The sequence below is a fragment of the Uloborus diversus genome, chromosome 5, assembly GCF_026930045.1.
Source record: "Uloborus diversus isolate 005 chromosome 5, Udiv.v.3.1, whole genome shotgun sequence".
Lineage (NCBI taxonomy): Eukaryota > Metazoa > Arthropoda > Arachnida > Araneae > Uloboridae > Uloborus > Uloborus diversus.
Window position 1 is genome coordinate 60864502 of NC_072735.1, and position 27641 is coordinate 60892142.

The 27641-nt window shown below is 31.3% G+C and overlaps 1 protein-coding gene across 1 annotated transcript in view; it reads right to left on the bottom strand.

Annotated features, from left to right (window-relative positions):
- The window catches only part of LOC129223373 (cell adhesion molecule Dscam2-like), a 280334-nt gene that overhangs the window by 89951 nt on the left and 162742 nt on the right, over positions 1-27641 (bottom strand). Inside the window, 1 exon segment of the mRNA XM_054857953.1 lies at positions 115-290. Coding sequence (XP_054713928.1) covers positions 115-290 — 176 coding nt within the window.

Below are 27641 nucleotides of genomic sequence, written 5' to 3' on the forward strand. Positions count from 1 at the left end.
TTAAAAACCGAGTTTTTTTTTTCTAAAGCTTAAAGCAATCCAAGTTTTTGAAACAAAAATCATAACGATACAATGTAACAACGTATCTCAATTTTAGTGAAAAAAAAAAATTACCCGTAACTGTTAGAGAACTTTCCATTCTTTTTTCTCCAGCACTGTTATTCACAACACACACATATGTTCCCGAGTCTCTGACACTGACTTGTTGAAAGTAGAGAGATCCACTGAGAAGAATGACACCCGGTCGGGCACTGACAGGAGCTAGTCGAACACCATCCTTCTTGTACCACCTGCGAATGAAACCGATATTGAAGATAGATTCGAATCGTTCAGCGAGTTTGACAAGAAGACATCGATTTTAATCTCAAAGCCTTTCATTTAGAAATAAATCTCTTCGAAGCACTCGAAAAAAGACATAAGTATTAGAAATGTATGTGTTGTATAAAGATTAGCAGGAACAGTATAGGGCAACTTCACTAGTAACTGACTGACATTTTTATGATGTAATCGGTTTCGGAAAATATTATTGGGTGTTTTTTTTAAATAGTATAATAGTATAAAATAGTTAAAACCACGGTAACTGACTGACATTAATTCAACAGTTCAGTCAGCTACCATATTTTATTATTTTTTTTAAAAATCACGCAAGCACAATTTTGAGAATTTGACTGCATCTTTAAAATTAGCTTAAAAAGAACAACAAACGAGGGAAAAATAATTTAAAAAAAAAATGTAAATTTTGTGTAGAAAGTGACAAGATGCTTATGGTTTTTGTTACCGTCTCGTAACACGTTCTTAACTTTGTGAGCCAAATTGTCTACGCAGTAATAAAAAAGTTCATGACGTTCTTGAAAGAAAAAGCTTATATTAAAAAACACATTTATTTGAGATAATTTACACTTTATTTACATCTATCTAATTAAACTTCTTTCAATAAAAATGGCCAAATTCTTTTCATGTCACCTTCATCGTAATAAACAAAAACCTATTCTACTTTTACGCTGTTGCCACAAGTCAAAAGTAAATTTTTTGTTGCCTCGAAGTGGAAAGGATGATCATTACTTGATTTCAAGGCTTATCTCCATCAGTTTTGCTTCAAAAATGTTAGTTAATCACCCGTGGAATTGCATCATATGAACAATTATTTTCTTAAGAAATGTGCAAAATATGAATAAAAAGAATAAATAACGCAAAAAAAGCACACTATTGACCCATATGATATGTTCTTTACCCACCCTTTTAGGTTATTTTTTATTCACAAAAGAATAATTTATTTATTTTTATCATAAACTAATTTCTGCATGACAGTATAAAAAGTATATTTTGTACAAAAATAAACGGCTGAAATCTAATAATTCATGAAAAATATATCACCATAGCAAAAAAAAGATTTGAAAAAAAAAAAAAAGGAATATAGACTTGTAATAAATTTAAACTTAAATTTAAGCAAACCATCAACTTTCAAAATCAATTTTTTATTTCAATTAATATAAAGAATGCATAAGGTAAATAACATAAACATTAGGGTGGTTCAAAAAGACTTTTTTTCAGCTAGAGTCCAGGACACCCCTATTTTTTTTTTACACTTACTAATAGTATTATGCTGTAAAAGTGTTAGCTTTTTACTCAAATTTTAAGAGGGTGCTCAATGACCCCTTCATTTAACATTAGCCGTATCATGGAAAATGCTACAAATTGGAAAATATTTAATTTCCTAGCTGTTTTTTTTTTTTTGTAAATAATTGTTTTATTGCAATGTATGTGCATATTTCTAGTGTATGCTATAATATGTAGCATTGTTTTTTTCAGTTCGATGTATTTTTAACCCCCCTCCCCATACTATTGAAGTTTGATTGGGGGGTTGAGCACCCTCTTTCAGTTGAAATAGGAAGCTAAAATTTTTCTAGTATATTGCTACCCACAAGTCTAAAAATATTGAGGGGTGTCCCGGTATCTAGGAGAAACTTTTTTTTTACATGTATTTTTAAACCACCCTAATAAACATGTCGTTTTACATTTATATAATCAAGAATGGATTAGATAGATAAAACAAACATGTATTTCTCTTTATATAATGAAGAATGAATAAGGTAGATAAAATAAACATGTCGTGTTCCTGTTTATATAATCAAAAATGTTTAAATAAACTGAAAATTCTTCAATTCTGTAATAATATTTACTGTCAATGGTAATCTTTAAGGTCCTAAATGTTATGTATTCATGAAACGATTTTACAAATCTAAAATATTAAAAAAACAAATAATACTTTATACAAATGTTGCCGCGTATGGCTAGTGAAATTTTCCCCTGAATAAAATGACAGTTAATTTTGACCCACCGTTACAGAAAGAAAATTGGATCATTTTATAACCCTGCATGTTTTTAAAACCATCAGCAACGTTCAATATGTACTAAATAACTAAAAAAATTATTTGCCGAAAATAACAACACATTTATAAACAAAAGCATCCAAAACATTAAAACTTTCCATAATTTTAACATTGAGTCATGTTCTTATTCACTTTACATACAAAGAGCGTCTCCATTTGGAAGAAAGCCAAAAGAGGTCAAAACATGAAACCTCCCAAGAAACTGTCTATAATTTATCTCACATACTTCAAGAAAAGTGAAAGAAAAAATGCCGGCACGAAAGACCCAATTTTCGCTTTTTGAAGAGAATAATAAATTGGGTGTCACAAAATAAGCATTCTAGTTTAAAAAGGGGCAGTTTGTGCACTTTTTAAATTAAAATGCTAAATTATTCAAGATGCAAAAATGATTTTGCCCTTGATTATTTTCACGGAAGTACAAGAAGTGTCTTTGTTTAGTTACTAAATAATTCAGAAATAAGGATGTCTGTTTAGTGTCTCTCTTATTTTAGTACATAGGTTTATGGATATTTTTCTTGAATCAACGCGACACTAATTGGTGTATGATATTGCTTAACACATTCACCAAGGGACATTTTGTGTACTTTTGAAATTAAAATGCTAAATTATTCAGGATGCAAAAATTATTTTACCCTTGATTATTTTCATGGAAGTGTTACAGTACAAGAAGTGTCTTTGTTTAGTCACTAAATAAGTCTATTATTAGGATGTATGTTTAGTGCCACGTATTTTGATCGTGCATAGGTTTAAATTTCCTACTCTTGAAGCAACGTGACACTAATTGTGGTATGATAATACTAAATACACTTGAGATGGGACAGTTTGTGCACTTTTTTTAAATTAAAATGATAAGTTACTCCAGAAGCAAAAATAATTCTACCATTTTTAATCTTCACGGAAGTGTTACAGTGCAAAAAAGCTCTTTGTTTTTAGTCACTGCATAAAAGTTCGAAATAAGGATGTCTGTTTAGTGTCTCATTACATAGGTTTAAATTTACCATTCTCTAAGCAACGTGGCATTCATTGTGTTATAATATTACTTAATACATTTCAGAAGGAGCAGTTAGCGTTCTTTTTAAATTAAAATGCTAAATTATTCAAGATGCAAAAATGATTTTACCCTTGATTATTTTCACGGAACTGTTAGAAGAGCAGGAAGTATACAGTAAAACCTGTCTACAACGATACTGTTGGAACCTAAAAAAATATCGTAATAGACAGGTTATCGTTTTAGACAGTTTGATTATTCATGGCGACATTTTGCTAGGGCCAAAAAAATTGTTATAGAAAGGTTATCGTTATAGACAATATCGTTAAACACAGGTTTCACTGTATCTGTTTACTCACTAAACAAAATTCTAAAATAAGGATCGCTGTTTATTGCCTCGTATTTTCATAGTACATGGGTTTAAATTTACTATTCTTTAAACAACGTATCACTAATTGTTTTATGATATTATGTAATATATTTAAGAAGGGACATTTTAAGCACTGTTTGAATTAAAACGTTAAACTATTCAGGATACTAAATTCTTAACTATTTAAGACACAAAATCGTGTTCTAATAATGCTTGATACATTTTGCAAAGGCGATTTTTTCTCTTAAAAAATAATAAATAAATAAATAAAAAGCTAGTTATTCAAGGTACAAAATCAATACTAATGGTAATATCATTTTGATTTCAACCTTCATAGATTTCTCGAATCTGTAATAATACGAAGAGTTTCTTTGCTTGGTCACTAAACAAAAGCTTGAAATGAAGATGTCTGTTTAGTGCATAGATCTATTCTTCTTTGCAAAGTTTCTTGGCAACGACGACACGAAGCGTGGAAGAAAATAAACCGCCGCACTTCCTAGCTACCTGCTTGGCAAGTTAGAGGAGATTGCTAACTGTTTGTGAGCTGCTCCTGGCTGGCGCGTTCGATTCAGTTTGATATAATACTCCGCGCTACTTCACTCGTTAAAATGAAGTATTTAACGATTACATATGATAAAGAAAAACGGTTGCATGTGCGTAGGTTTAAAAAACTCATCCGAATTTTCAAAGCAACGTGCAAAATTTCACCAAAATTTCGGACCCCACGCTGAGAACTACTTCCTCCACTTGGTGTCAGCACACTTCTCTAATGTCAAAAAAGTTTGCAGCCGCAGCCGATTATAGTATAACTAGATACACAACTCCGTAGTAAGTCACTGGCCCCCAGTGAACGCGAGAATCTTGAACTAAACGGGCCTACCCATATGTGACTAATCACTATCTCTTCTCTACATAGTACAAAATGAAATCTCTAAAAAGCGTCTGTGTGTTTGAACTCGCAAAACTAGAGAACTACCCGGCCGATTTTGCTGAAATTTTCACAATTTGTTCCTTTAAGCTCTGAGAAGGTTTGCAGGCCAGTTCGAAAATAATTCGATGAATAGTTCTTTTTTTATTCCAATTTAGGCCGACTCTTTACGTAATTTCCCGAATATAGGAGTAAAAAATTACTTGCATATATTAATATTACATATTGTTGGAAAGAATAGAATTTCTCGCTTTCTACGCAATTTGTTTCAATGCTCTAACTTACGACGGGAGTTATTTGCATTTTTAGCTCGAATTTGTTTAGGCTTAGCTGAAATATAAGCACTACTTTCTTCAATAAATCTATTAATAAAAAGCGAAGGAATTGTCCCACAGTTTTTTTTTTTTTTTTGACACCATTTTCAAAAGAGCTGCTTTTTTTACTCCAGATCTAACTCGACCTGTGGTCGAAGGTTTAACCCTCTATCTCCATTAGAAAAAAGTTACAAGCCAATTAAATAAGGTTCAAAAATCTGTTCTCTATTCAAGTTTTTAACTATTTTATTTTGTGTTTCCATGGTAACACTTTTTGAATCCAATGTTTATTTCCATCTTTCTCATTTCAATTCTTAAACTTATTTTATTTTGTGTTTCCGTGGTTACGCTTTTTAAATCCATCTATCTCATTTTGTTTTCATTTTGTAAAAGTATTTTAATCTCTGTCGTCATTGTTTGGAAAGGAAATTTTGCATGATGGTTTTTTTTTTCTTTTATTTATGCCTGATTGTTGAATATACGTCACTTGACAAAATTTTTGTTTTTAAAGTAGACCGGACAAAGCCGGGCAACTCAGCTAGTCTTTGCTAAAAGTCACAAGGAAATAAATAAACAAATGATGGAATCTATTTAATGCTTCGTATTATAATAATACATATATTTATAAATACTTTTTCAAAGAAATGTGACGCAAATTATGTTATGTACTATTACTTAATACAACATGTATGAAGTAATTCGATGAACTGTTAGTGCTCTTTTACTCCGACAAAAATGCGACTTATAATCAATATATAAATCAAGAAAATAAAATAAAATAACAGAAAAGAAGAAGAAAAAAAAAACAGAAGAAAGAAATGAGGCTGTTTATTATCTGATATTTTAATAGCACATAAGCTTATGTAACTTTTTGTAAGCAACCTGGATTCCATTGTGCTTTGCTATTACCTTATACAATAGATATATAGTTATTAAATTATATGTTAGTACACTCTAACTTCGGAAATATATGACTTATCGGTTTCTTTGTTCAAAGTTTAAAAAAACAAAGAGGATGTCAGTTTAGTGATTTTTGTGTCTGTCACTAGTTTACTATTTTTCTTTATAAAGCAATGTAAATTATAGGAAATTAGTAAAAAATTTATTAAGTTTTTTTAATGAACTGTTATTCTAATGAAAGTCTCTGAAACTATGTGCCAGTCTGACATTTTCTGATAGTGAGTGTGACTGGATGTGCTTAATTAGTCAAATTAGAGCAAATACGTTCTAATTTGTTGGTAATAACAAGCTAGTAATGAGTGTGCCTAGCTTAATATGTTAAACTAGGAAACTTTATTTTGATATTCAACGCTTTGTGGTAGCAAGTAGCTCGTAACACACTGCATAACGTAATTACTTAAACTAGCTATGTCACCCGGCTTTGCACGATCCACCTCGAAAATAAAATTATGTCAAGTTACGCTTACTCAACAATCAGGCTTGAAGAAAAAAAAAAGAAAAAAATCAGTACAATTTTGCTGCAGATTTCGGAAAAATAACCAAAAAGTAAACATTTTAAATCCCCCGATTGCAGTTGAAGCCTTTAAAACAAAACCCAGAATTTTATTTGCTTATATTCGAGACAAAAAATGGCAACAGATCTTTCGTCTCAATGATTTTTTTCATGCTATAAATTTTAATAAAAGCATTGTGTTGGAAAGTTGAGATGAAGCACTGAATAATAATTTGAATAAAGGAAAGCCTTCGAAAAATAAGGATTTCATGTAGAAATCTAAGTGTCATAATTAACTGTTTTACAGTTTTTAATTGATATATCCGCTAATTATTATTGGAGGATTATGTTAAATAGCCAGACATAAAGACGGAAAGATTACGAACCCATCGATACCTGGTTCGACGGTCAGTTCACTGTCGTTCGGGAGACGAAACTTGGACATAGATGCATAGGTTCATACTAGGTACATACATAGATACATACTTTTAATATTAATTATATAAGATAAAATCTCTACATAGTAAAAATGAAATCTCCAAAAAGCGTCTGTTTGTTTAAACGCGCAAAACTCGAGAACTACCCGGCCGATTTCACTGAAATTTTCAGTTTGTTCTTTTTAGAACTGGAAAGGCTTGCAGACCGGTTCGAAAATAATTTGATGAGTAGTTCTTTTTTCATTCCAATTTAGATCCAATTTTCACTTAAATTTCCAAATATGGGGGTGAAATAGTACTTGCACTTATTAATATTACTTACCGTTCGAAAGGGTAAAGTTCTTCGCGTTTTACACAATTTTTCAATGCTCTAACATAATTACGGCGGGAGTTTATTTGCGCTTTTAGCTCGAATTTTTTAGGCTTAGCTGAAATTTAGGCACTACTTTCTTCATTAAATCTATCAATAAAAAGGGAAAGAATTGTCCCATACTTTTCATTTTTGACACCATTGGAAAAAGCGATATTTTTTACTCCACATCCACCTCGACCTATGGTCGAAACTCTAAGCTTCTATCTCGAAAGGAAAAAAAGTTACAAGCCTTTTTAAATCAAGTTCAAAAAATCTGGTTTCCATTCAAATTGTTAACAATTTTCTTTCGCATTTTAATTCCTTAAACTTATTTTATTTCGTGTTTCCATGGTTACGCTTTTTAAATCCATCTTTCTCGATTTAGTTTCTTGAAAGTATTTTAATATCTGTTGTCATTGCTTGGGAGAGAAATTTTGTATGATGTTTTTTTTTATTTATTAATTTAAGCCAGATTGTTAAATATACGTAACTTGACACAATTTTTATTTTCAATTTGGACCAGGCAAAAAAGGGCAATGTAGCTAGTATTAATTATTTTGAGACCTTTTTTTTTACATTTGCTTAACTGCATTTCAAATTTGGCATTAAATCAAAGCTACCACGAAAAGAGAATTCCTCTTATATGCTGTTTAGGATCCCAAACTTTATCGCGAACAGTTCTTGATGTACTAATACTGCATACTGAATGAAATGAATTAGGAGAAAAAAATCTTCTCCTCGCTGAAATTAGTCCGGCGAATATGTGTCTCCGAATTCATCAATCAAACGAAGTCCTGTTTGTTTGCTAATGAAACGAAGTTATACTAAATTTAAACGGTAAAAATTAATGAAAATAATGATGCTATTTATTATTTTTTTTCTTTTTCATACATATTTATCATTTGACATTGTTTGTATTTACAAGAAACAAGGGACAATTTTTGTTCAGAAACACAATTTTACAATAGATGGGTTGTTACCTGGGGTGCAGAGTCAAAAGAAGAATGACTGACTCCGGCTTTGACTTTGACTCTAGGAATTTTAGAGTCATCGACCCCGACTAATTTACCCCACAATCAGTCCGACTCCGAATCTGACTTTGCAAATAATGGCAGAGTGTGGGATTTTCGGGGAAAATGAACGACTCCGACTCAAACTCTTGAAATTTTGAATCTTCAACTCCCGACTCCCAACTCCGACTCCTTGAACTAAAAATCAGTCCGACTCTGACTGTTCGACTTCGACTTCACAGTCCTGTTTTTTACCCTTTGCTTGTTTTCCTTTTTTTTTTAACCTATGCCTGTGAATAACATGAAGTTTAGAAGAATAAATGCGTTTAAGTTAAACTGAATCATCATTCTAAAATTAGGGATTACAAATTGAAAATATTTCTTGTATATCTCAAACAACATCTACTTAATACATGATAATTAATAAAAATACTTTTTCATTTCACGTTGTTACAAACTGAAAATATGTCTTGTGTAGTGATATCTCAAACAACAACTACTTAATACATGATAATTATTACTTTGTGAAGTAAAAATAATTTTTCATTTCACATTGTTACAAACTGAAATTATGTCTTGTGTAGTGATATCTCAAACAACATCTACTTAATACATGATAATTAATACTTTGTGAAGTAAAAATACTTTTTCATTTCGCATTGTTACAAATTGAAAATATCTCTTGCGTAGTGATATCTCAAACAACATCTAATACATGATAATTGATACTTTGTGAAGTAAAAATACTTTTTCATTTCACATTGATTTGCGGAAGCGAAGAAGAATAATAAAAAACAAAAGCAAAATCTATTTTTACTCATTCTATTGCAGAGTAATAAAATACAGTAACTTCCACCTTTTTTGTTGGTTCCACAAGAAACTCTCTGAATGTATCCCGGACTTTAGAGCTCTGGGAAATGCAAACATCTTCGCCATCAATCTAAATTCGAACTCCAAAAGAATCCGCAATCGAGAAACAAACGGCAGCCTCGAGGGGGCATTAGTAAAACACAGAAAACAGCGGAAATGCAACAGACGCAATTGATAGACCACATTAGTCCTAATGTTTTTCGGAGCGAAGTGATCGGCAATTTAATGTTCCTTTCCAGCCCCATCCTCCAAATACTTTTTATATATTTACTCGTCCCGTTTTACGTTGATTGTGACAATTTGCATTTGCAAGCGATTGCACACGGTACCTCGCTTTTGGAGTGTAGTTTTATAGCTGATCTATATTCATGGTGATGTTTTTCAGCTCTTTTCAGATCTAAGAGTCAAAGCAATGCATATGCATAAAATAGTCTTTTATGTGAACTCATATTATGAGGCATTTCTATATAAATGCAATAAAAAAGCTTGCCTTTCAGAGAAAAGTCGTGGTTTATGCATGGAGAAACTTAAGTACATAGTTTCGGAATAAATATATTTTGCATCATTAGTAAATTAATGATTTAATATTTTTGCTGTATTATCCATAAACTACATGCAAGTACGTAAACATACTTGATAGTTTTATTACTGAAGAAAAAGTATACACGAATTTGAAAGAATAATGTAATAAAAGTCTCATATCGTGGTTTTTAAAATAAATTTATCAAACTGAATAACCACTTACAAACAATTATATTCGTTTCTAAAAAACTTTCTTTTGTTATTTTGGTTTCGGTTTTAAAGTACGAAGAAATAGATTGTATAAAGTACTATAAAAATACAAAATTAGGAAAAGAACATTTTAGTATTTTACCTAATTATTTAACTGGTATTAATCGAACATGATGTTTGCAAATGTTTTAAAAGATGCAGATTATCTGTGAATCATGGTGAATTAATCCGACTTATCGGACTGATCAAAAAAGTACCAAGAGTGACCACGAGAGAACGAAGGATGCAGCGTTGTAGTATAGATAGCACCATTGAAATTAGGAAAGGGGGTAGATATTCAGCAGGTTTAAAAGACTTTTAGGTTCTGATAACATTCTGATGATGAATTTTAGCAAAAAGATGACTTTAATTATCGTCTAATGTTGTACGGATATTTGTGTAATTCAATGCATATTGTAATGCAGAATTAATCCTTATTCCTAATCCTTTTAGGTACTGTTTTCTTTCAAATGGTCTTTTTGGCATTACTCTGTCATTCTTCTACTTTTTTTTAAATTTGTTTCTTGGTTTCTTTTTCAAATGGCAATATATACAGTACCATGAGTTCATTTAGCAACTAAAAATATTCTAAGAAGTTTTTATGTTGTGATCGTATTGTTTTCAGTTTTTTATTAATATTACAATATAGATTTTCTAAATAAAATAAAGAATGAATGCCATTCCGGTAAGCGGGAAAAGAAGATAAGATTTGTAGATACTCAATTGGCGACGATAGTTTACTCTGAAAAATCTCCTTTGAAAATATCCAGTAAAAGTTTCATATTTATCTAGTTACACCGCCTGATCCTTTAATGGATTTTATATATTTAACGTCATTGAAAATTTCTAAAGAGTTTTTGGATATTGGAAATTCTTTTATTTCCCAACAAGTTTTGGATTCTATTTCAGTTCTTAATGGCTTAAAATCAAGGTGAAGTTTTTATTGACATTTTAAAAATGGTTTACTGCAAAGTAGTTGAACTAAATGGAATTGCTTCAAAGTAGCTCACTTTCGTTGTACTATATGTTTTCTTTTAAATTTTAACCAACTATCCAATGATGGAATATTACTTTTACTTAAAGAAACAAGTGCAGGAAGGAAATGTTTGAGGGATTTTGGACTCATTCGAACTAAATAAAACATGTGTTTAAAACAGTTAAACGAAAAACTAATGCAAAACTGTTACATATATATTGAAGACAACATGTTACTGTATGAAAGATAAAAACAAAAAGGAGATATTGTTATCAATCATAGAGGGAAAATAATGTTAACAAATTAAATGTGTATTTTTGGAAAACGTGACTAAAATCGGAACAAACCATTTTTCATTACTCATAAAATATCAATGTTTGTTTGTTAGTTTTCTATTAAAACGAAAATATAAGAAAGAATAAATAAAAAATATATTGCTGCAAAATTCAGAAATTTTACAAATTCTTACAAAATGACTTGGTTTTAAATTTGTATCCGTCTTCTACAAGCAAATTTGCAATAATAAAATATAGCACAGTGTGTAATTCTAAATGAGATTTTAATGTTAAAATTCCTAAGAAATTATAATTATCGATAATGGAACGAAAATAATGCTAATAAATGGAATGTATATTTTTTGAGAAACGTAACTAAAATCTGACTTAAACACTGTTTTCGTTACTCATAAAAACATCACCGTTTATTCATTACCTTTACACAAAAACCATCGTCGTTACGTTCTGAAAGTTTGAAAAAAAAAAAAAAAAAAAAGAAAAAACGTTCAAAATCGTTCTGATGATTTTGTTTTAAATTTATTTATGGGTAACGGCATCAGTTACAGACATGCTTGAGTCATCGCTCTTAGGTTAGCTTAATCATCTGATCATTTTAATGTATTCAGACTGTTTAAACTATTTTTCTTTCATGCAACTACATCTCATCGAACGTTTGGCTGCTTCTGGATCCTTTGAATTATTTCACTCTATTTTTATTTGCATAATTTCAAAAAAAAAAAAAAAAAAAAAGGTTAGACCCCTAGTAACAGACACCGGAAAAATACGATGATTAACAAACAGGCTAAAAGAATGAGTTAGACAGGATGAGGAAAGGTTGAGGAAAGCATGAGAAAAAGACAAAATTCCCCTTATATCTTCAAAACGAGCAAAAGGTCTTTTTTTAAAGAACTTAAGCCTTATTAAATTCAAATGAACATGAAACACCAGCTGACCTCGTGATGGCTGTTCATATTCTTCCACCACTGCCTTGAAATTACCAACTGGCTCATAAAATTCATTTTGATAACACTAGATATCTGAATCGTATTCATGAGCCATAGCAACATCAGTTTTACCCGCTTAAAAAGCTTGTTATTTAAATCCCAACTTATGACTGTCTGTTACTGGACCCTTGTCTGTTACGGTTACCGTACCCTACGCATTCAAGATAATTTACTGTAATAAAATATAGAAGATGCGTAAAGGTAATGAAACGTAATTTTAAATTTAAAACCTCCTAAAAGTTTATTATTATTAAAAATCGAAGGAAAATAATTCTCCCAATCGGAATGTATGCTTTTGGAAAATATGATTAAAATGTGATCTAAGCACTGTTTTCATTTCTCATATTTCATAAAATCAGCATTGGCTTGTTAGTTTACGTGAAAAAAAAAAAAAAAAAAAGGAAAGAGCATTATAAATAACAAAAATATAAAAAACATTACAGTTCAATTCTGGACTGATAATCCTTCTTTCTTTATAATGAAAGAAAAAAAATCTTGGAACTTGGCCAAAAGAGGAGGCCACAAACATGAGAGCTCGTAGGAATTGCCACCGATTTATCTTTCATTCTTCGATAGAGCAGAAATAGGGAGAAAAAAGGGAGAGATGTCAAAAGCTCTATTTTCGCATTTTCAAAGGAATAATGAATTGAAAGTCTTGACTTATGAGAGTGTTGAAAATATGATCTAGATATTATTAATATGTATTTATTACGAATTCATAATCGGTATATTGGTCATTGTATTTCTTTTTTAACAAGAGCGATTATTCTTAATTACGTAGCAACTAGCATTAAATTAGAAGCAAATTTTTATTAAGTATGTGCATTTATTGGCATTATTGGAATATTATTTCGATTAAGAAAACAACTTTGAGTAGGGATGATAGTTTACTATACGCTTAAACTTTTTTAGTAATCTTTAAGGTTTTAAATTTAATTAGTTCACCTAATCCACTTTCCTGAACTTCTGGTTTTCAAGTTATGAAAACGACAATGAGATGTACCGATCGTGTTTAAGGTCCACTCGTGTAGTTTGACTATTGGAGAGAAAATTTAATTATTTTTTATTTGGAGACCTGCAAAATCTTTGCTGCATTTGAAAGTAGTGTTTGGGACATTATGGACCAGTCATTCCATCGATAACTTGAACTTTGTTCTTAAAATAGGGTACTTCTTCTAGAGTTTTGTTGCAAGAAGTATCATTTTCAATTACATTCACGAAATCGGACCTCTCGCTTTGCTTCAGTGAACCATTCTGATGAACCTAACCTAGCATTGGGCTTATTGTATGGAAATGATTTTTAGATGTACTAACATCATTTTTGAGCTAACGTTTCCCAGGTTAAATGTTTTTTTTGTTTTTCTTTTGCTGTTTTGCAGTCGCTATTGAAAACATTGCCATTGCAGGACTTCTCTGGATAAGAGACTATTCACATTTCCTTTAACGTTCCACTGAAATTTTGATGCTGCTTATGTGGCAATAACCTCGCTCACTATGTTTCATAACTCAGGTGTAAAATCCGCAAAAGGGTTATCCTGATAGTTTATCCTTTCCGTAATTACTTCGTACTTGCAAACTTGCATGTTTTAATTTTTTTTAAAGTGCAATTGTGACTCATACTAAGCAGCTATAATGCGTTCAAGGTTAAATAATTAAGTAATTACTTAACTGGGACATTGTTTTGATAATATTACGAAATAAAACTGCCAAAACAGGAGGGCCACAAAATTTTCTTTGGTTTATGTCGAGTCTTCCGAGGTGTATTCCATATTTTTTTTTTTTTTTGTGAATTACCTTAAATGCTTTTTGAGCTTGCTTTTATTTCACTTTTCAACGCTTTGATAATAATTAAATAATTTTAAACAAAGTGGATAATGATATCTCAGATTTTATTGGTTCCCTAAACAGTTAAATAACTTTGATAATTTGAAAAAAAAAATGCGTATTTTATTCAAAATTTTTGCTTGTTTGTGGAAAATTGAATTTTACTCAGAAACTAACAAAGATATGATCATAGTCATATTTAGCTTTTATGAAGTCCTTGTTTTGGTGCATCGATTGCCACTACAGGGTGGCGACAGGAACTGTGAAAAAAAGTTCCCTGACTTTTCCCTGATTTCCCTGATTAAGTTCACCAAATTTCCCTGATTTACGTTACCAATGATAATGGTTTTCTTTCTTTGCTCTACTTGAAATTCATTGTATATTTGTATAAAATGCAGTATTTTTAACGTTTTAAGTTGTGTAAAGTTGTTGAACTAAAGATATATTTTCAAAAGATGTTACTTTTTTAATAAAATGGTTAAAAAAATGTATCAAGTCAATTTTTTTTTTTTGGGGGGGGGGGTTGGGACCTACAAAACAGTATATTAAATTTTTCTAAAATGGAAAGATTATAGAAAATTTAAAAAAAAAATTACTTCACTTCTAGAAACCACTTAGCATAAGAATTTTAAGAAACTATTAAAATTACTCTTAAAAACATATGTGTATTTAAGAACTAAAAAGTAATTAAAATTATTTTGAACTAAGTTTTCAAACAGTATAATAATTGTTGTAAGAATCACAAGTAATAGTGAAACAATAGAAGTAATGTAGTTATTCTTAAGTAATTGACATATTTATGCAAAACAGATGAAACCATTTGACATCCATTCATAGGGAGCTTTTCTCTAATCAAGAACATAAGTTTTAATAAATGAATACAGCATTTTAACAAAAAAAAGAAAAAAAATATTTACTTAAGTACACAAGTTAACTCTATTTAAAATTATTTCAGTATGTAACGAAAAAAAATCTTAGATTGCTTTTGTAACAAACAACTTTGAAATGCAAGAAAAAAAAAGCAATTAGTTAATTTCAAAACATATAAAAGAATACAACTTGGTTATAAAATTAAAGAATCACTTAAATCTGAAGAAAAGAAAACCGTTATATTCTGCGGTGACAACAAATAGTATGACGGCAAAAAACAAAGTTTTTTTAATTCAAAGTTCAATTTTAGCAATTAAATTGAAAATGCAAAGAAGTGATAACTTTTAAGTTTTTATAGTATTAATTGAAAAACCAAAGATTTCTTCTTGAGATCGTGATTACAGTACGCTAATTACTTCAAGACAATGGAATAAAGCAAAGAAGCTAATGCATTAATGAAGGCTTCCTCTTTGCATGTATGGTTGTTTATTTTACGTAGCATTGAAAGCGTAAAAGGAAATTTCAAGCTAGGGAAAATAAACCTAACAGACACAGAACCAATCTTAGGAAGTCCATCCTGTGGTTAATAAGTAAGATTTAATACTTTGACGTTGAGGAAAAAAGATGCACAAATAATGCGGCAGTGTATAATCACACGTCATTAATTTTACTTTTTTTTTGAACAGATAATTGGCGGAAAATGCGTAGGAAATTAGAGTACTTAATTTTGTAAAGCAAAAAAAAAAAAAAAATTTTCTTCATAAAATAAATTTTTCCTGATTTTTTGTTATTTTTTCAAAATTCCCTGATATTTCCCTGACTTTTCCCTGATTAATAAAGTTCCCTGACTTTTCCCTGATCTCCCTGATTTCCCTGATCTGTCGCCACCCTGCACTATTTTCAGTGTTTTATTTCAAATAGTTCGCGAGTTATGAGTGTTTTAGCAAACGGCTCCCCCCCCACTGCTTTCCCCTCTCCGCCGGGGTTGTCGACCACCCAGGGGGGCGACGACATAAGGTTTCATAATCACTATAATGCCTGTGACATTAATCAGAAATAATTTTGCGTCAGGTCTCCTAGCATGCTCAAAACCCCCCTTCAGATTCTGAACTATACTGCAAATCGTGTTCGAGCTTGCTACTGTCATTTTGTTTTTTAACGCGTTAACAGTACTTAAATAGTTTTAACAAACTGTGGGGAGTTACATGAAATTTTGATAAGGGGAAGAGAGAGGGTAACAAGAGGTGTGATATCACACATTATTTTTAAACAATATATTTATTAAAAATAGACACCATTTTTACAGAGATGAGGGTGTGTGTGGGTAAGTTGAAACATGACACCTTGGTGCAAAGCAGAGGAGGAGGGGGGGGGGGTAAATGAGTTTAAAAACATTATGGCATTATTTGCGAACAACCCCTTAGTAAAACTTGTGAATGGGCCGTTTAATTCAAACGCTTCAGACGCAAACCGACTTTTTGATAAACTCTAGTAAGTCTTTTCAATTAAGATTATTATCGCGTTCTTAAGCTAAAAAAGAAAAAAAAACCTTAAACCTATTTCCAGCAATGCTCCCAACCTTTGGGAACTTTTAAAAAGAGGAAAGATTTTTTGTGCATAAATATATAAAGTGGATTTGTCAAATAAGACAATGCAGACCAATAAGTCCAAACTTCCCATTTTTGTATTTAGGATAGAAAACATTTGCTAGATCGTGGTTTTATCGTCCTCAAAAAACCTAACTCATGATAAAGCGCTATGATAAAGCAGTTTGTTATCAACAAGCAATAGTGCAGCACCAGTTATTACAAAATATTCTTGCCAAAATTGCGTACAGTAAATATTGTTTGTTCAAGGTGCACTGTAGTTTACTAGTATAAAAAAGTTGTTAATTGTTCTAGAAAGCCTTACTTATACAGTAAAAGGATTCAAATGGAATAGAGAATCGCTGTCTACCGTCCTTTTCTGGTGTGATTTTATAACCCTAGAAAATTAAATGATAGGCCAATAAGGCCATAATTTGCGTTATTAGCATTTCGGTGTTTTTATTAAGACACATTAGAGTCACACAAGGTTATGGTTGTCAGCTTGCATGGTTTGCAAAACAGATATTTTAGGATTTAAAATTCAAATCGTTACAAATTTTCCAAAACATTATCCAGACTATAGAACAGAGAAAGAAAATACTGCAATATTTTTTTGACAATATTTTTCTGTGCATAGGCTAAAAAACTAAATATTATGCTGCAAACATTTATTCTTTGGTATTAAACTAAATGTACCAATAATGGGTATTTTAAGTGCTTTAAATCAGAATGAAAAATTTCAATAATTACGTATTCAAATCATTCAACTTCCACAGTTCGAACCTTCATACCTTAGTATTAATTTATAAAATCATCAAAAGTGTACTTTGACTTAAAAAGAAAAACACACTCATACACACCCACACACAATTTTAACCTTTTCTATGATCGCATGATGAACATAGTGTTGACTTATCTTGTTTATGTCTAAGACTAGCTGATTTTTTTACAATGTATTTCAATAACCAAGAGGTATATCATCAAATGAATAACTAACTAATTTTTTATAACAAATTTTCATTCAACAGATGGAAAAGATACTTAATGAAGTACTTTTATACATATAGATATGAGCTTAATGGTCTGTTAAGATTAAAATTCACTGAAAGATTTTTAAGCTTTTGTAGTATATTTTTTTCTAAATTTTTTCTAATGTAAACTGATATCAGCAATATTAGATTGTGCAGGTCAGCGTTCACGCAGAAGTCACTTATTGCGAAAAAACAATTTAACGGATAACTGAAATCAGTTAATATTTAAAATTAGAGATTTTCTGTTATCGATTACGTAACTCCATTCATTAATAAACTTTTCGTAAGAGTTTAGACCTTTAAAGCAGTGCTCCGAACAATTCCAAAGCTTGAACAGACAAAATATCAATATTAAAACCTATAATTTTGGGACTTAAGCCTAAACATGAAGGATACATTCGAAAATATATGGAAAAAAATAGTTTGGTTCTGCACCATAATCAGGTTCGTTATAAGAAGAAAACAAGTTAAAATATGTAAAAAGCACATCACACAGGCTTCCTATAAGGATGTGAAAGTCGGTAAAGTATTACATAGCATATTTTTCTATTTGAAACCGCGAGAAGAGAGAGCATAACGGGACGGATTTATTATTTGCGACACATATCTTTTATGAGAAGCAATCAGTCTTGTTTTATGTAAAACTGCATTCACAACAGTCTGGGCAAAAGACCAAAATACTACAAAACTGTGCGCTTTTGTGAGACATTTCAAAAGACATTTCAACTAAAAGATGGCTGGCTGATAGTGTGCCAAAAAAAGTTAAAAAATCATTTATTTTTCTGATCATGTATTTTCTAAAAGGCATTGATGGGTGAAATAACACTTGAGCACCAATAGAAAAAGTAAAAATAACCTATAGTTTAAAATGCTTCAATAAAAGCGTTTAGAAAAAGTAAAATACATATTTTCAAAGCTACAAGAGCAAAGTACTTAAAATACACCCCCAGCTCAGTCATCAGCCCGGCATTGATGAGTGCTAATAAGCACGAAACTGCAGTCCTTGGATGGAATAACTGAGCTGGCGGTGTATTTTAAGTACTTTTGCCTTAGCCCTGGCTTTTGGCGGTAACTTACTACAAAATACCACGCTTTGCCATCAATCTTTGAGTTGAATGATCCGCACCATTGCTGCGGTCTCTCATCTGGTCTGAGCTAATTCTATATTAGCTACCAGTTTGTTTGGCCCTCTTGGCTCCCTTAAGAGATTTTTCGCCTCCAGCTCAGGTAATTCCTATGCCGGGTGATGAGTGCTAATAAGCACGAAATTGCAGTCATCGGATGGAATAACTGAGCTGGCGGTGTATTTTAAGTACTTTTGCCTTAGCCCTGGCTTTGGGCGGTAACTTACTACAAAGCACAAGAGCAAAGTTTTTTTATTTTCAACATAAGTACACTCTTATAGTAAATCAATAAATTACAAAATATGTAACAAAATTAATATTAAGGAAATATGTTATTATGACATACTACAATATAACAATAATCTTAATGTTTCAATGTATGTTATATTTTTTCACAAAAACCATGTATTTTCAATCCCTGACACATTGTTATTTGATTTATATCTAATTAAATGCGTTCCTTGAAGTGTATGATGAGTTAACGTACTGTTTAATGTCAATACTACTGTCCAATTATGAACCAACATGTTCTTTTACATTGTTTCTAAATTAAACAGCAACGAAAAGCGCATTTAGACTAATGATAAACCCTATAATAGACCCTATAACCATTTCGCAACCCCCATTTTCACAACATACGCACTCTTTTTGAGGTATTAACTACGTGTATCCCTCCCCCCCCCAAGAAAAAACGCTTAGGCTTTATTCAGTAAGTTAAATTAGGTAAAAATGAACAATTTTTTTTTTTTTTTTTTTTTTTTGCATTTTTAAATCAGACATAAATTTAAAAAAGTCCCAAAAATAATTAGTGAAAACGTTTGGCTTCTTTTTGTTTGCAAAGTAAATTTATGTTTCGTCCCAATCGCCAGTTGGTCAAATACAGCCAAAAATCATTTTCTACATTAACTTTGTTTCTGTATTAGTTCCTCAACATAGAGTTTTGAACTTGAAAATCATTTTTTTGCATAAATAAGCTATCGTAAATTCCAGAACATATGTAACGTAAATGTCCGCTAGTTCTTTGTGTTATTCTTCAGTACCAGCTCAGAAGATGATTAGCAAAGTATTAAAATACTTTTGTTTCAGTGCAGGACAGTATAATACTGCCGTGGGAAGGTAAAGGACAGTATCTTTAAAATTTTCATGTTTCTTTTTCGTCTTTTTTTTCCAATCATCATCTTTTTTTTTTTTTTTTTTTTTTTTTTTTTGTCATCTATTGTACTTTAGCTTTTTGTAGAAGTTTTTAAAATCGTTTCCGCTGAAAATGAACGTCTAATTCCAACATTTTGCTATTGTTAGTATAGAATCCAAAATGCACTTCTTCAAATATCTCAAAACCTTATTTCGGTTCTTGACCTTCCTACAGCAGAATGTTACTCAAATATTTTCCAGAATAGTTTTCTTAAGGGTTTTAATTTTGATATTGTGTTGGACGCCTTTGCAGATTTTTTCGTATGTTGAGGGTGAGAGTACCTTCGGTTAAGAATTATTACTGCAATGTGTCTGACAAAGTTTTAAAATGAAATATTAAAAATAAATGCAGCAGTAGTGCCAGTTTCGCAAGTTAAACCTTTTTTGAAATGTCAACGTTCGTCAATAAAGGTACTTTTGTCTACGGGGAACAGTTAAACATGACTTTTTATGACGAAGTAAATCAGACTGAAAACAGTGAACTGAAAATTACAAAGTAATTAAGTATAGTTTATAAAAGCAAAACGAGCTTCAACTCGTTTCAAGCTAAAGGGATTAGTCGAGCAAAGCAAAACAATTCTGCTTTAATGCTTAATTATTAGCAATTACTCTGGGTTCATATTGTAGCTTCAAGTCCAAAGTACATTCGTTAATTCAGTTCTCTCAAATAAAGATATACTTTATCATATGCGTGGCTAATTTAATGATTCAGCAGCAAACCACTATTTGCAGTCTGTGTTTACGCACATGATTAAATGGAAAATTGAATATTCAAATTAATATGAAACGGCCTATTCATTGGGGATAGACAACCACGGCAGAAATGGCATAAATGTCTGATTAAAGGGATAAATTCACATAAACAACCCCGTTCGGAGTGGACACGAAACTGTGCAGTGTCTGTTTAGTTTAAAACAGTTGAATACAATTACAATGTTAATGTCTCACTCTTAATTAGAACAGAAAATGTAAAAGATTGCGAAATGTAGTAATGTAAGCAATCAACTACTTTGGTAACCATTTGTGACAAGAAAAATTTGCGGTGTCAATAGTTTTTATAACTGATTAATCATTTTAATGACTCTTTCTAATCTGCATTCATTTCACCTTAGTTTCGTTTTAATAATTTTATAAGTTATTTAATTCGGATTGATTGGGAAAGGTAATATGCTGTGGACCCCAAGCATATTTATTTTATAGATGGTCATAAATTTTTAACAACGTAAAAGAATGGGTGCATGTATTCATGTGAGCTTGTTATAAGTTATTCTTATTAAAAGCATATTCTTCAATTGAACTACTTGTTTCAAAAACCAGTCAAGCGAAAAACACTAAATTTTGAAAAGGCATTTTTACCTTTGTAATAAAATTTTCTGTAAAAATTACAGTTTGTTAAACTAAAAGGGATACATATTTTGGTATAATTCCTTTAAATAAACAATGCTGTAATCACCATTGAATGCAATTAATGTGTCAATAATATATGTTTTCCTAAAATTAGCAATTTCGTCGATTGACTGGTTTTTAAAATAAACGATTCAACTATTTTCAACACCAATGGAAATGTGATAATTATAGAGAATTGTTATCTCAATTTTAAAAAAAGCAAAGTTTTTGTTAGCACCGGGGGACCTATAAATGTAGCAGAAAACTACATAAGACGAATAAGAAGAACAACAATGCATCATAATTGTGCCTTAAAGTGAGCAGGAAAAGCACACGCACGTTTAATTTGTTGCCAACCAATGACTTAAAATATTATTTTACAGAAAATCATATTGCAAGTAGAATTTCTTTGTTGAATCTAAAGGAATCTAGTTAAATATTGCTAAAAATAACATTTAATTTACCATTGCAGTTTTGCCACCAATTCAGTGATGTATCTCCATGCGGGCGTAAATGGATTAAATATCGAAAGCTTAGAGATAGTAGACAATTTATGTCATTACTTCTGTCAGAATTAGAGCTAACGTTGATTTACCTGAAAAACCATGTGAAGAACACTTTTGGAGCACAGGAATGCATCCAAAAAGAAGTACAAATTACAATGTCCATATGTATGTAATTTCAACCTATTTCGACCAAATATGAAGTAACCAGTACACCAAACTCTTGATTTTATAAAAAACGGCGTTTATTTCCCTGATTATAAGTATTTCTGTTTAGCAAAATATGTTGTTTTAAGCCAAGAAGGCGAAATGCAGAGTTTTAAGTTTTGGCCATAGTCCCGACAACCTGACGACCTCAGCATTTCCGTGAATGTAGTAAAACTTTTATGGAAACTCTCCAGCGGTTTTCGACGTTTGGTTTTCGTTGCTTCGAGTATACTATGTACCAGAATTGGAAGGAAATATAAAAAATACTTATAGTGTGATTATTAGTGGAGCTTGAGTTTAACTTTCGAAGTATTGCTACCTGAATATATATCTATATTTATTTTTTACTTCCCTTTACAAAAAAGAAAGTATTGTATTCGTACAAAAAAAAAAAAAAAAAAAAAAAATCACACAAAAATCAACTTTAATTTTCATTTTACTCACGTGGATAAGTGCCTAGGAACGTAAAGACAAGCGACATATTCATAAAGACGATTCCCGAGTTAATTACAACGAATTTTCTCGTGACGTCTGTATGTACGTATGTATGTATGTTCGTATGTGCGTATGTGCGGGTGTGCGTATGTATGTCGCATAACTCAAGAACGATATGTCCTAGAAAGTTGAAACATGGTACGTAGACCCCTAGTGGGTTCTAGTTGTGCACCTCTCCTTTTGGTTTCATTGGGTTGTTTCTAAAGGGATCTTTTGCCCCTTTTTGGGCGGAAATCATTGTTAATTTCGATGTAAACTCAAGTGGTGTTATAATTTGGCGGACACTTGGCGATATATCACCAGTCATTTGGTCGCCAAGTTTTGTCACCAACTTGGCGACAAATTTGGCGATTTTTCTTCTTTTTTTTAAATCTGGTTTCAATTTGGCCACTGGTGGTGATATTTACTGGTGGTGAACTGATACCTAATACAAGTATTTTAATCAGGGCAAAACTGAAAAAACTTAAATTAGCTAAGTAAAAACAGCATTTAAGCACTGTCACTAAACAATATATGAATCGTTTGGGCCAATTTAATACGCAGTAATTAATTCATAAACTTTTTATATGCATTTTACTTTAAATTTGAACACCAATATTGCAATGAGTTTAAACATTGTCGTGTGTTTACAACGGCTTCTCATTTGTTGAAACACTGTTTCTGCAGGTACAATGTGCTTAAATGCGATAATTAATCATATTTTGATAAGTTTCATTAATACTTAAATTAATAAAAAGTTTAAGCTCGTAAAAGTGGAGTATGCTTTTTTTTTTGGACTAACGTACCCGACAGAGTATGTCAACATTTTGGAATTTTTCAAAACTTTTTTGCCCGCGTTTTTTTAAGTGCTAAATCAATATTATCACGCAATTTCAGTACTGGTATATATATATATATATAAAAAAAAAAAACTCGCTTTGCACTTAAGAGCCAGTTTTTATAAGAACCGGGCAGAAACGGGGTGTTCAAATTTCTTTTCCTCCAAAAACATTTTTGGTGACCTGTAAAAATTCGTAAAGTGGAACCCAACGTAGAGGTTATTTTTCAAATCAGTGTTTTTTAAAATACGATTATTTCTGTGTATTAAGCAGCACCCAAAAAAAATCTTGTGTTGGCAATATGACATTTAGTACAGTCATAGAAAAAAAAAAAACGAAATACTTTTAATTATTCGGCCATTATACATGCTAGAAAGGAAACAAAGGTGTTATACGACTTGGTTTAAAGTCTTCTTTCAAACTACGTAGGTAAAATTTTGATAAAGGACCATATACAAAGAAAAATGAGCACCAACTCTTGATTTTCAGATGGGAACCCCTATTTTTTACTACATAATTATGTTTAGACCCACAAAATACAGCCAGGGTACACAATTTTACTCCATTCCGTGCAGTAGAACAGGAGTTATTAACGAAAAGCGTTTAAGGGACCGTCACCACATTGAAAACGCTTCTTTCAAGGTCACAGTTTATCAAGTAAAAATCGAGATTATCCAGCTCAATTCATGATTTTTTGAAGTTCTTTTTTTTCGTAATTTGATACCTTTTGGCTGATAATGTTGCGCCAAAAAGCGATTTACGGTCGAAAACTTTTTTTTTTTTTTGAAAAATAAAGATACAATATTTACTGATTTTTGTCTCTCTGGATTAACCTAAGAAAGATGGATGGTGTTTGGCTGGTCCATCGTATAGATCGTAATTTAGTAAATCGAATAATGACAAATTAAAAGTAATGGAACTTTTTGGGTTTTCTAATATGAACCTATTGTATTGCTTACATAATCATTCAACAAATTATCCTCAAAGAAATGTAAATATCCAACCTTATACCAAGAATCATGATGTGAATATGTTTGATAAATGTATTGCACCTATGTTACAGGTTTATTTTGGAATGAATAGAAAGTCTTTTGATGTAAAATGGAATTGCGCGTTTTTAATTTCTCAGAACATCGGCAGAAGTTTGGGCCATCGCACACAAAATTATATAAAATATACCGCACAAAGTCGGAAGACGCAGCATTAAATAGATTGGAGACACGAGCGAAGCAAGGTCCATTTATTCCGTGAAAATTTGCTCTAAATACATAAAATGAACGAAGTATCAATCTAAAAAATAAAACAGAAACAGGAGAATATAAATACCCGTTAATGAACAAACCGTTCATATTCGAACTTTATTTGGGAAAAATTTGGTTATTTGAATTAACACAGTGGACAAACACAGTAATTGTTCTAGCGGCTTTTTTGTAATCAAAAAAAGAGAATTTGTTGTTGATGCGAAAGATCAAAATGCGTGGTATTATTAAAAAAGCATAACACAATCGGCGGTTTTAGTTAAACATGTAATGGCTCATAAAAGCAATTTAGGAACGTAATTTTTCAATACTGTTTCTAGCTCCGAGATTGTCCAACCCGTACTTTAAAAAGACAAAAGTTATTTTAGCTTAAACCAAGGTGAACCGAAATCAAACTTCTTGCCCTTTCTCTGATTTGGTAACTTTCCACAAACAAATTTTAACATTATTAAATTTTGTTTCGCGAACTATATACCTGCAAACGAACATTGTCTATAGTATCAGGCTGGTGCACTATTAGCAATACTACACGCAGCATACCCGTCAGATGGGTTAATCTATCCAGAGGCTACAATTCCGTCCTTACTGCGGATTTTGCAGACTGGAACCGGAACAAATCGAGCGGTATGCAGAAGTCACCTGTAGGCACTCTCAGCTGCAATGACATGACACCTGCTTCAATGGTCGGTTAAACCTAGTTCAGGGCTATTGTGCTCATTATTAGGACCCATTGCATCCATTGAATGGGAAAACCAACCCACTGTTGTGTCGCAGTGTAAACGCGGGTCGCATTCAGCCCTCTAAGCTGGCCATGTGGTCAATTGTTTGCTTAAAGAATAAGATCAGAAAGTAGAAATAGAGTGCCGGTGTCATAAAGGTGGAGCCAAATATTCTTATATTGGATTTTGATATATATATATATATATATATATATATATATATATATATATATATATATATATATATATATATATATATATATATATATATATATATATATATATATATATATATATATATATATATATATATATATATATATATATATATATATATATATATAAGATAGACATCTAGTAGTTGATAGCAATAATTTATTATAACTCTTTTTTTTATCGATATTTTTCCATGTTATTCAAAAAAAGAAAATAATTTGAAGTTTTATCTTTGTCTTGCGAGAATGATTTTTATGTGAAATACACGAACAATTACCGAGAAAGTAAATAGAAAAATAGGTACAGTGAAACCTGTGTAAGTTGACCACTCGCGGTGCAGTACTTTGGCAGTCAACTTAGACAGGTGGTCAACTTATAAAGGGCGGTAATATTTTTTTTTTTTTGTCATTTCTTGCACCATGTATTCATTTTTTGAGGAATTCACCCTTACTCTTGCTGTTCAACTCACTTTCATTGTTTAACATTACTGAAAGTGAAACAATAATTAAAAATACTATTCAAATAATTTTGTTAGTTTTTCCTTGTTTTTAACTATATTAGACACTTTAGTTTTAGAAATTCCATATATGCCAGCTAATATTCTCTGGCTTTTTCCGTTTTCAGTTAATTTTAATATTTCATACTTTTTATTAATCTCAAGTTCAGCTAACTTTCTTTTTGAAACCTTTTTATGTATAACTTATAGCACAAAGAGCAACAAGCTCGACTCTCCCAGTTCATAAAGGCAAAATCAAAATGTCCTATCTCTTAATCCCTTGCACCAGAAACATGAAACTTTACTCATTAGCAAGCCCAGATCTGCGGACCCGCAGTGCGAGAGACCCGCGTCCTAAAAGGGGCTAACGGTCCTAGAAATTGAAGAAAAAATAGAAAAAAAATCTAGCATTAAGGCTTATTCACTTTACTAATAGACACTGCTGGCCACTAGGGAGGGGCCCTACATATTTTGTTGCAGAAGAATCAAAATGTATAAATCAGGCCTGCTCTTTTTAGCACAATTCCTGTGTCACAACATATTGCAACGGAAAGGAAAGACTTTGACCTTTTCTACTGACATCTATTTTCATTGAACAGAGTACAAAAAGCTATATCTCAAATAGAACAACAAATGAAAAACAAGTTTGGAGAATAAAGAGCAGCATTAAGCTTTATGCTGCTGTTTAGTTAGTAAAATGCTGTTCTGTCATCAAAGCATTAAAAACATTCTTGGAAAGCTATGAAAAAAATATAATAATAATTTTAAAAAATAACTAATGAAATAAAATAATTTGCTGAAGAAAGTTAAAAAAAATAAACCTAGTGGTCAACTTACAAAGGGTTTTTTACAATACTCCAAACCAAATTTGGAGAACATTAGTGGTCAAGATAGACAGGTGGTCAAGATAGAGAGGTGGTCAACTTACAGAGGTTTTCCTTCATTATATGAGATAGGACTTATTCCGTTCCCGACAAAAGCGGTCAACATAGACAGGTGGTCAACTTACAAGGGTGGTCAACTTTACAGGTTTTACTGTATTTAAATTATAATTAAGAATAGACAAAAATTCAACTTTATCTAATACTCAAGTTGATGTTTTGTTAAATCTTTGACGAAGTCAAAAAAAAAAAAAAAAGTTCGCAATTAGTCACAACTACTACTTTTGTGCGGAATACGGCTCAAAGCACGCGGTACACTACTGCGACTGACATTTCCTCTCCTAGATCTTAACACATTGAAAATTATTCAAACACTCTACAAAAAAAAAAAAAAAAAAAAAATTAGTTTCTAAAAACCAGTAACTTTATCTAAGAGCAAATATTACCTATTGACCCATCTGGATACTGTTAAAGGCGAAACTTCACACTGTCGGCTATTTTCGAGTGCTTTTTCCCGATTTAGACAATGCAATAATTTTTCCTTTCAGCAAATCATCACAGGGAAGAGCCGTTAATTCTACACTGTCTATTGCAACATAACTAGCAAGACAATGAGGCTTTATTGTATGTGTCTGTGAAAAAGTTGTGCATGTTAAATTTTTTTCTGAGTTATTGTTTCACAAAAGGCAATGGCTAAACGCAGGGGAAAAAAAAATAAAAAACAGAAGTATTTTAAGTGTAGCTTATAATTTAAAAAGTGCTATAAAATATTCTTTTGTTAGACAACGAAGTAGTGCTTCGCATTATTTACATGTTGACGTTTGAACGATCTCCACAAAAAACTGACGGTTGCAATATTGTGTTGTTCTTCTGCAGAGACAGCGAATAAATTTATGC